We start from the raw sequence: 11948 nt of genomic DNA, 5'->3' as shown, positions 1-11948 counted from the left end.
CAACTGAGTCCTTTCCTGCCACACAGGCAGAGGCTGCCCATCACTGTAGAAGCCAAAGTATTTGAAAATGACTGACAGCAGAACTGGATCTAAAAGTAAATTCACCCATCTACATTTGGTTTAGAATAGAAAGGGCCAGAGACACATGGATACAAAGAGTGTTCTTAATAGTGAAGGCAACATCACGTGGACTCCAGCAAAGGAGACTACCTTTTGTAGTACACTAGGTACACTGGCACTCACAGCCCCCATGAGCTGTATGCCGGCTTCTGATTCCAGCTATTTACTGTCTCCAGGCTACTTGCTGTTATTGATCATTTTTCTTGATGGATATTCAACTATTGCTACATTTCCATTAGTGACAAATTTTCACCTATTAATCCATTGTTTCTTGGTCACCAAAAGCACAGTTATCTCCAGTGAGGATCAAAAAAGACAAGAACAGCTGGAAAATGTGTAAGAGACTGAGGCAGGGGGTTCATTCTTTGGCCACAGAACAAGAACCTGCCTCAAAACAAATACAGAAAAAAACGAAAAATAAAGTTCAACTAGTTAGATTACAGCCACTAATAATGACAAAATCAAGCAAATGTCAACAGTTACATTTAAAATCATGGTAGTAGAAATGAAGGAAAACTTTGAGGATTAAGAAACCATCAGGAGCTTTGCTGAGAACAGTTTCGCTTCTGTGACAGAGGATGTGGCAGAGAAGAAAAGATACCAAAAGGCAGCAGAGTTGAAGAACAAGGACAGTAGACATGTGTCTTGTGCTCCTAACCTAACACAATTTTTACCTATAGGATGGTTATATATGTTTTAAATGAAAGGAAGTAAGAAGAAAGTACCAAGAGAGGAAAAAGGATGGGGAAAGGATATTTGGGTCTGTAAAAGCAGAAGAAAGGGAGGAATAGAAAAATAGGGGGAAGAAGACTGGAAGAGGAGGCAAGTGTCAGAGGCTCAGCAGAATGCCTGAATTCTCCTTTTAGTTCTTCCATAGCCCATCCTGAAGTTTTTGTTTTTCTTTGTAAGTCAAAATGCAATTTTCTAGGGAATCCTGTTTGCATAAACCATTGATTTTACACAAGTTTCATGCTGTGGATGTTCTTGTCAGCTCTCCCCAAAATTTCTTTGCAGATTTCCTTGTTTACTTTTGTTACATCATCAATTCAAATTGAATTTCTCTAGAAATATTTCTTATTTTATTTTTATTTTTTCCTAGCAAGGTAATATTTAATGTTTTATTCCCTGTGAGCCCAAAATTAGAATTTCTCAAATTTGTATTTAAATTGTATTTAAATTTGTATTTAAATTGTAACTATAGAAAAGGGTAAAAGTGTCAGGAATGAAGTTCTCTGCATATTTCCTGTCTTTTTGCACAGGTACATGTGTATAAAATTTCATGAAACATGTGATATATACATGTATCTTTCTGTATATATACTTTTCTGTATATGTATATACTCTTCAAGTAAATCATTAGATGGAGATGAGAATATAGAGGAGTAAGAAAATGTTCTCAAATAGTCACTTTAAAGGCTGGAATCACTGTCTTATTTTGCTGTGTTAGAGCCACTTATTATTTTATCTCATCATAACTAAATGTTATACTTGATTAAGTAGGTAATACAAAATCTCCAGCAGTAGTAATTCAGGTTAAAATATTTTGCTTATTAATATTTAATCAGAATAAAATACATAGACAATCATTTATTTCTGTTTTCTTTTATAATGGTCTAGAATCTGAAAAGATAAATATAAAACTATTACATGCTTAACAGCATTTTTATTTCTTCATGGAGACATGACTATTACAGAAGACATTTCTCTTTTACCTATATCCTGGAAGAAGCTTCCAAGATCTTTACCAACTGTTGGGCATTCTGAAGCAGAGATGACCACAGTCCTACAGGAAGACAGTGACATAGGGAGAAATTCTTGCCACAGTGGCTCACAGTGGAATGAATGTTCATTTTGCAAACACAGAAAATGTTTATATAAATTTCATTTCAATACATGAATCAACCATCTGTAGCCCTGTGTGTGTTTACCAAAAGTAGGATAAATAAAGGGCCAGAATTCCCATCAGGAACTCAAATATTCCCAAAGAAGACAGTGCAGCTGCTGTGCTGGGCATGTGGACTGAACCTGTGAGAAGGCCAAACAATTCCAGGTGGGGAATGCAGACATTTACACTATGAATATCTCATCACAGTGTCCAAATGTAGTTTTGAATATAGAACTGCACCACATGACACCATTTCTTATCCCAGTTGACATTTCTGACTGGTTAGGCAAACTTTTATTTAAATTAATTTTTAGCATTTGCATATGATGTTTCATCATGGTGTCCTCATAAGAATATGTTATTTTACTTTGTTCACACTTTATTCCTTTGCCCACTCTCCTCAGAATTCCTCTTTCATTCAGCGGGTGGTCTTTCTTCTTCTAGCTCCTCCCCACTTTAGACTTCCTATGACATGTATTCCAACTCCATTTTATTTCTCACCTTGCTGTAGACCTCTTCCTCCTTTCTAAGAATTACTGCTTTCTCATGACCTACAAACACACATATGCAAACATGCACGCATATATGTATATAGGTAAATTTAAATTTAAGTTCTGTAGATGAGAAGTAAATTCAGTATTTTCTTTCTGATCTGGCTTATTTCACTTGACATAATGATTTCTAGCTCTACACATTCACAGTCAAATACCACTACTTTATTTTTATTGTAACTACAAATATTTCATTGTGTGTGTCACATATTCCTTTGTTGATGGACACTTAGGTTGGATTAATTTTCAGGCTATTGTGAAAGGTATAGCAACAAACTAAGATGGATAAGTATGTCTGTGGCCCAATGATTCAGATCCCTTAGTGTATATTCCCAACCGTGGTCTACCTGAGTCACATAGCATATCTCTGTTGTTTGAGGAACTCCCATTTATATTTCCACAGTGAATTCACAAATTTGCATTGCCACCAGCAGGGATTAACTGTTCCTTTTTCTGCATGTCCTCTATATAAGCTTTGGTAGTCATGTGGTCTCTGGTGAGAGGCATTATAACTACAGTGACTCTGTCTCACTGTAGTGTTAGCGAGGAATGCTAGTATACATTGTTAGTATTTCTTCATTGAAAAACGGTTTAGATCATGCATTGAGTAAATAATTTTGGGAAAACTTTATGGATATAATCTCTTGCTCTGAAAACTCTTATTATATGGTTTTATTTGAAGTAACCAAAACATGACTTAAGGAGGGCCTACATCTCTAAATTACTTCAAATTCATGCCAAGCATTGCTGTTCTCATAAAAACTATGGATTAAACTACAAACATGTCAGGATCCCTTAATCTAAGGTGAAGTCTGATCGAGAATCCTGGCAGTAAACAAAATGGAGAAAGAAAAACAAGCAGAGGACTTCAATAGAAGGCAAACTCCATCTGTTAGGACTTAGGGAGGTGATTATGGAGCAGGAGGTTGGACTGGCCTATATTGTGAGAACTTGTGTCAAAAAATTGCAAAGTTTACAAATTGCCAATAACAATGTACAAAAACAATATGGCTGAGGCAAATGTTTATTTTAACTAATATAAAACATAAATGGTGTATATAAATGGGTCATCGTATTGAGTTTCAATATATGTGTCATATTTAAATTAAGTTAAGATACTTCCTAAAGATATTTATCATTTCTATACATTAAAAGTTCAAATTCCCAGCCAGGCAATGGTGAAACATGCCCTTTAATCCCAGCACTTAGAAGGCAGAGGAAGGTTGACCATTATTAGTCAGAGTCTAGCTTAGTGTAAAGAACTAGTTCTAGGATACCCAAAGCTACACAAATAAACCGTGTCTCAAAAAAAAAAAAACCAACAACCAAAAAAAAAAAAAAGATTAGTGTTCACCGTGGCATACATATGAACTTTGGGAGCCCATTCCACATGGAGCGGTACTCACCCAGCCTGAACACATGGGGAAGAGCCTAGGTCCTGCCCTGGATGAAATGACAGAATCTGGAGATTCCCCCAAGGAGGGCCTCACTCTCCCTGGGGAATGATGTGGGGATTGAGGTGTGGAGGGACAAGGGAGGAGAGGAGGGAGAGGGAAATGGGATTGGCATTTTAAGCATGTATGTTTCTAATTTAAATAAAAACATAAAAAGTTCAAATTCCAAGCCAGGAAATTGTGAAACATGCCTTTAATCCCAGCACTCAGAAGGCAGAGGAAGGTGAGCCATTGTGAGTCAGAGTCTAGCTTAGTCTACAGAACTAGTTCAGGATACCCAAAGCTACACAAATAAACCCTGTCTCAAAAAAAAATCAGATTTCCTTCCACATTCTGAACCTTAAAGTACAATATTGTTTTCTTTATCCATTCATTCTGCAGTAACACAATAGAGCTCCTGAGCTTATCTGACTATAACTCATTACCCGTTGATCTACCTTTCCTCACCTATACCAAATTCCTATCAGACTCTGGTAACCCCTATTCTACTTTCACATCTGTGGCATCACCTTCTTTGGATCCCACAAGTGAAATCAACAGTCCTTCATTCTGTGCCTAGCCTGTTTCACTCGGTAGATAGTATAGTTTCTTTTTTAACACATAAGTTTGTCTATAAAGAATAGGATAAGTGACTTTACCCTCTAGAGATAGGTTGATCAGAAATAAACTGATAAGAACCATTGTCTTTTCTTTCACTATCTTTAAATTCACTTTTATCTTCTGACATGTGTTCCAAAGAACATATTATCAGAGTTGTTTCAGAAAATAAATCAGTAGGATGTGGTCAGCCTCATTTTAGGTAGTGAAAGGAATGAATCTGATACTGGTTGACTGAACCATATTTTTCCTGCTCATCTACAAATCCAATTATCTCTAAATCTGTTACAACATGTGGTTCTTATAATTATTTTTTATCAATTACAATTCTCAACTAGGTAACATAAGAGATGATTGTGTAATCAAGAGTGGGACAAACCAAAAATATACACAAGTTGACTCTAATAATGGGTGTTTGATTTCCCTTTAAAATCTCATTCATTTATCTTTCTGTTTTCAATTAGGGCCTTTTTGTTAGATTGAGATTTGAGAAATAGGCTCCAAGATAAGAAGTCTCTATAGAAATGTGCAAAGTCAACACCAGGAAATCTCTGTAGAATCCATCAGAAACCTGCCCTGAAACTAACTAATTATAGGCACTGACACATGTGGAGAGAAGGTGCCCTAGATGTTCACAATTTATTCCCCAATGTTTTAGTGACCTGATATTTATTCAGAACACCTACAGAAAGCCAATCATATAAAATATGTGTCCATGAACTCCAAATATGAGGGTGGATTTTTAATTTACTTTCAAACATGAAGAAATCCAGATCTCTAAAGCACTTCAGTGTTTTTATTGTTTTTGCAATTTACATACTTAATTTTCCTGTGTCTAAACTGAACATATTCTGACAAGATATAATGAGACAGTAAATGAGTCATTCAGTCAATCTGAGTTCAAATATAGTAGAGTTTCTCAGCAAATATTCAGGTAAGGTATTAATGACTCTGTAAATAGATTTCTGATTCAGGGGAATAATTGTATTTAATACTAGAGAAGGGAAAATGAGATTTCACTTATTTTCTGTTAGAACTTCTAAGTAAAAAGTAACTTTTGAAAACTACATGTAAATATTTCCACTTGATTTCCCTATTCTGTTGTGTTAAAATAATAAAAGATAGTTATTTTGCAGTACTTCAAATATATTTTCAAAAACCTTTTTAAGTCAAAGTGATATTATAAAATGTTACATATCTGAAATATAAATGTCTAATTATTTTATTCATTTTATTAATACCTTTAGTAGAAAACTATAGAAAATTAACCATGTTTTGTGAATGAGTAGCGAAAATAATATGCTAATTTTAGAAGAATGATGAGTTAAATACTGACTACAATGTGTGCTTTTTTTAAAGCAGTTTAAAAATTCAAAATCTTAAGCAAAGAACCTTTGCTTCTCTCTGACTATTGTAAATGTATAGAAGGTCAATGATATGTAAAATATGGGTCTGAAAAAGGATTTGAATGTCCTCATACCACCTGGGTAATAGTTTTATTTGTCAGTGAATAAAAATTAAGTGATTTGTAAAATAATAAAAGTAAAATGCATTCAGAATAACTACAGCATGCTTATCTACAAAATGTTCTTCCTGTGGTCTGCTAAGTCCAGAGATTTTATTACCGTTGATGGAAAAAGATAATTGCATCACTTTTTTTAATCCTATACTGTTTCTACACTTGATACACTACAATGTTATCTGGATACACTATAACAGAACTCAATGTATAAGAATAATCATTGAATTTTGAAATACAGCAGATTAGAAACAAATACCGTCACAGATTTAAATAATCAGCTAAGTGGAAATCTTCTAACAAATATAACAAAATATCAAGGTATTGATTTCTTTTGAATGACCTGGAGTTATATTACTTTGGTAATTAGAACGAGAAATAATTATACCACAAATAGACACTTTGTCATGGAGTCTCATGTTAACTATACCCACAAGAGGCTTAAAACTGGACAAACTGTTAGGATGCTCAGATAATAAGAAGTAGCAACCAGTTTGGAAGCCTGCCAGATGACAACAGTAGGAACAAGACTATGCTAAAATGAGCATGGAAGTGATTTAAAACTAAGAAGATATGAGGATGCTATATATTCTCATCATTCCTTAAAGAGATTCATCTAAAAATATTCAACTCTTACTTTATCTGGGAAGACTATAAACAAGAGAAAATCATTTCTCCCAAACCACCCTTATTCTGTGTAAATGTTTAAAAATTCTCTACTAGATTCAAGAGATAATTCATTTTTCAAGATCACTTGGATCCCACAATACACTTAGAATTTTTTTGCTTAGAGAATGTTCTTACAAGATTCTAACAAGTTAAGAAATGGCAATTGACAAACAATGGATCTCTTCTTGGATTCAGGCTAGCACATGCAGCTAAGGCTTTCATTCTAGGAATTGTCCAGATATTTCAGGTCAACCCCTGTGCACTGTCTATTAGTACCCTCTCACCATGACATATGCTGGGCACACTGTTCTTCAAAAGATAGCAGAGGACAATGGGACAAGGTTCCTCTGCATTCATATTGTAATTAGAGTTGGGTAATAAGATACATTCTCCTTGTACCTGCAACTGAATTACTTTATAATTTTGTCTCAACACACGTCAGGAATGACAAAGGAAAATAACTCTTTGACAACAGAATTCATCTTGGTGGGATTCTCAGATCACCGATTTCTGAAGACCCTTCTGTTCCTGATGTTCCTTGCAATCTATCTGGTCACCATGGTGGGAAATCTCGGGCTGGTGGTCTTGATCTACATGGAACGCCGTCTTCACACACCCATGTACATCTTTCTTGGCAACCTGGCTCTCATGGATTCTTGCTGCTCCTGCACCATCACGCCCAAGATGTTACAGAACTTCTTTTCTGTGGACAGAAGGATTTCCCTCTATGAATGCATAACCCAGTTTTATTTTCTTTGTTTTGCTGAAACTGCAGACTGCTTCCTTCTGGCAGCAATGGCCTATGACCGCTATGTGGCCATATGCAACCCACTGCAGTACCACACCACGATGTCCAAGAAGCTCTCCATTCAGATGAGTATAGCCACCTTCATAGCTAGCAACTTGCATTCCATGATTCAGACCGGCTGCCTGTTAAGATTAAATTTTTGTAATTCAAATCGTATTAATCACTTCTTCTGTGATATTCTTCCACTATTTAGGCTGTCCTGTACAGACCCTTTTATTAATGAACTAATGATATATATTTTTTCAATGCCAATTCAAGTCTTTACCATTACCACTATCTTGGTCTCTTACTTTTGCATTCTTTTCACTATTTTCAAGATGAAATCCAAGGATGGGAGAGGAAAAGCATTTTCTACGTGTGCATCCCATTTTCTTTCTGTGTCAATATTTTACATCTGCCTTCTTACATATATTGGGCCTTCTGAAGATGGTAATAAAGACATTCCAGTGGCTGTATTTTATACATTAATAATTCCTTTGTTAAACCCTTTTATTTACAGCCTGAGAAACAAGGAGGTTTTAAATGCGTTTAAGAAAGTTATGAAGATTTATATTTTTAAAAAATCTTCAGCATCTGCCAAACACATTAATGGCATATCATTAAATTAATTTTATGAATATGAAATATAGAAAGTAAAATGTGGTTTATATAAAATATTAGTCTTTAAATAGTTGGATTGTATATATTAAACAGTATACAAATGCAATTCCAAAATAATTTGTTAACTATTAATCTGCTCTATAAAGAAGAAAAGTTATTAACTCTTCTACATACTTTCATTATTCTTAAGAGATTTTTCTTTAACACTGTTATTTCAAATTCAATAAATTAATAAATTCCAAACTTGAACGGTTAATGTGCAAGATGGTTTAGCTAATGAAAGAAATTTCATGTTATTTTTCCAGAATGTCCTATCTAAAATTTCCAGGAATTGACTTTTTTCATAAATATTTCCTTCTCTTCCTTCCTCCTTTAGTAAAGCAAATGCAACAGAGAAAACCTACTATATGAGTCAAATTTCATCCCTTTAGAATATTATTGTTAATACCATGAACAATATTTTGTAAATAATCATATAAATTTATGTTTTTTTTACTCATTTTCTCAGCTTATGTTAGGTTAGTAGATACTTCTGCTCGAAGTTTAAATTTCAAGTTTGTGGCTTCTTTTTCCATTAATTGCCATTTCACACACACAAATGTTTGTATGTGTATGATACACATATCTGTATATCCATTTATATGTTAAATGTATATGCATATGAACATATGCTTGTGTATTTAAGAGTACATATGCATATATATATATAACATATATACCTATACATTCTTAGACTGCTCAGTCTGTGTTATGTTACTTTCATGTATGCTTTCAGGGATGACCATCATGTAGTAGATAACCAGTTAGTGTGCTCATATCTGTGTAAAACTATTTTTTAAATTCTCAGCACTTCTCATTTGCAAGTGGTTTCTTTATATAGTGATGAAGCCTCCTAGCCTTTTCCCCATCCATGCAAACTTTGCTACTATTCATGACATTAGGCTATGAAGGAAACAAATTAATAGTAGAGAGTTTGATGTACAATTAACCAAAACTCATGAAGCTGGGCATCTTAATAATATCTTGGCATTCTTTTTAAATTTGTTTTTATTTAAATTAGAAACAAGCCTATTTAACATGTGAATCCTAGTTCCCTCTCCCTCCCCTTCTCTCCTGTCCCCCATCACCCCCTACCCTGTCCTTCCTCTGGTTCCCAGGGAGGGTGAGGCCCTCCATGGGGGTTCCCCCAAGTCTGCTTAGACCCTACCCATGTGTCCAGGCTGAGAAAGCATCCCTCCATGTAGGATGAGCTCTGAAAGACCATTTGTAAGCCAGGGATAAATATTGACCTACTACCAGATGCTCCACAGATTGCCAAGGCCTCCTCACTGACATTCATGTTTAGGAGGTGTGTATCAGTGCCATGCTGGCCTCCAGCCATCAATCTGGGGTCCATGAGCTCCCACTTATTCAGGTCAACTGTTTCTTTGGGTTTCACCAGCCTGGTCTTGACCCCTTTGCTCATCACTCCTCCCTCACTGCAACTGATTTCTAGGAACTCTAGTCCTGAAAACATCTGCACAAATATAGACAGGTAGACCAATAGAATTGAATTTAAAACCCTGATATTAACCCACATACGTATGAACACCTGATTTTTGACAAAGAAGCTAAAACTATACAATGGAAAAAGGAAAGTATCTTCAACAAATGGTGCTGCAATAACTGGATTCTGGCATGTAGAAGCCTGCAGACAGATCCATATTTATCACCATTCACAAAACTTAAGTCCAAATAGATCAAAGACCTCAACATATATCCAGCCTCTTAGAAGAGAAAGTGGGAAGTATCCTTTAACAAATTGGTTCTGCAGACTGCTTCCTGAACATAACACCAGAAGCACAGACTCTGAGATTAGACAATTAATAAAAGTGACCTCCTGAAATGGAGAAGCTTCTGTATGGTAAAGGACACAGTCAGCAAAACAAAATGGCAGCCCACAGAATGGGAAAAGATATTCACTAATCCCACATCTGACAAAGGGCTGATCTTCAAAATTTACAAAGAACTCAAGAATCAAGTCTCCAAAACACCAAAGGATCCAATTAAAAATGGGCTACAAAACTAAATAGAGAATTCTCAATAGAGGTGTCTAAAATGGTTGAGAGACACTTGAGAAAGTGCTCAACACCCATAGCCATCTGGGAAATGCAAATCAAAACAACTCTGAGATACCATCTCACTCCTGTCAGAATGGCTAAAATCAAAAACTCCAACAACAATTTATGCCAGAGAGTTTGTGGTGAAAGGGGAATACTCTTCCGCTACTGGTGGGTTTGCCAACTTGTACAGCCACTTTGGAAATCAGTATGGAGATTCCTCGGAAAAATGGGAATAAACCTACAACAAGACCCAGTAACTCCACTTTTAGGCGTATATCAAAAAGATGTCCATTCATACAACAGGGATGTCTGTTCCACTATGTTCATAGCAGCATTATTTCTAATAGCCAGAACTCGGAAGCAACCTAGATGTCCCTCAACCGGAGAGTGGATAGAGAAAATATGGTACATTTACACAATGGAGTACTATTCAGCAGACAAAAACAATGGAACCCCGAAATTTGCAGGCAAATGGATGGCACTAGAAGAAACCATCCTGAGTGAGGTAACCCAGTCACAAAAAGAGAAATGTGGCATGTACTCTCTCATATATGGATTTTAGACATAGATCTGGGGAGGGCCAGCCTACAATCCCATGACCAGAGAGTCTGGGAAACAGAACCTTCATTCAATGGCTGATGGAAGCAGAGGCAGACTCCCACAGCTAAACACTGAGATCAACTCAAGAAATCCAGTGATAGAGGGAGGACTGATGAGCAAAGGGGTTAAGGCTGGGCTGGTTTAACCCCCAGAAAAAGCTGACCTGACAAGGGGTAGCTCTTGAATCCCAGACTGATGATTGAGAATCCAGCATGGGACTGATCCAGACCCCCTGAATGTGGGTGTCAGTGAGGAGGCCTAGGTAATCTATTGAGCCTTTGGTAGTAGATCAGTATTTATCCCGGGTATACAAATGGACTTTGGGCACCATCCAACAATGAGAGATGCACTCCCACCCTGGACTCTTAGGGAAGGGTCTAGGCCCAGCTCTGGATGAAATGACAGAATATAGACACCCCCATGTAGGGCCTCACCCTCCCTGGGGAAATGAGGGGTTATTGGAGGAGTTGGTGGGAGGGCACAGGAGGAGGGGAGGGAAAGGGAGAGGGACCTTGAATTGACATGTGAAGCAAAGCACCCCTGTTTCTAATTTAAATTTAAAAATAAAATAAAATAAAAAACAGTGGAACCTTGAAATTTTCAGGCAAATTGGTGACACTAGAAGAGTGTCTTGAGTGAGGTAACGCCTTCACAAAAAGACAAAGATGGTATGTACTGACTCATATATTGATTTTAGATATGAATCAGGGGATTGCCAGCCTACAATCCACACTGCCAGAGAGTCTGGGAAACAGGGAAGATCCCGAGATGCATGGTATCACAGAGAAGAGGAATGGGACAGAATCCCCTAAACAGATTGGGAGCATGGGAGGAGGGGAGAAGAAGCTTGGAGAAAGACAGAGAGAGGAAGAGAGAGGAAATACATGGGGGAGCATGAAGTCTGAGTCCGGAGAAGAATAGAGGACAGGATAAGAGATACCATAATAGAGCAAGTCATTTTAAGTTTGAGGAGAGATCTGGCACTAGTGGGATTTCCAGATCTGCAAGGATGACACCAACTGATTAGCTAAGCAATAGCTCAT

General features: G+C 36.5%; 1 protein-coding gene across 1 annotated transcript; it reads left to right on the top strand.

Annotated features, from left to right (window-relative positions):
• Positions 1–7239: 7239 nt before the first annotated feature.
• LOC101835517 (olfactory receptor 181) lies at positions 7240–8211 on the top strand. Its single transcript, XM_005076786.2, has one exon. The coding sequence runs from the start codon at positions 7240–7242 to the stop codon at positions 8209–8211; it is 972 nt and encodes a 323-aa protein (XP_005076843.2).
• The last annotated feature ends 3737 nt before the right edge of the window (positions 8212–11948 follow it).

Source organism: Mesocricetus auratus, unplaced genomic scaffold (assembly GCF_017639785.1).
Source record: "Mesocricetus auratus isolate SY011 unplaced genomic scaffold, BCM_Maur_2.0 Super-Scaffold_100008, whole genome shotgun sequence".
NCBI lineage: Eukaryota > Metazoa > Chordata > Mammalia > Rodentia > Cricetidae > Mesocricetus > Mesocricetus auratus.
Note: the sequence above shows the minus strand (reverse complement) of the source record. Positions and strands in the feature narration are given on the sequence as shown.

What these genes read in the sequence shown, in the direction of transcription:
- LOC101835517 (XM_005076786.2), top strand. Translation starts at nt 7,240, where the DNA reads ATGACAAAGGAAAATAACTCTTTGACAACAGAATTCATCTTGGTGGGA.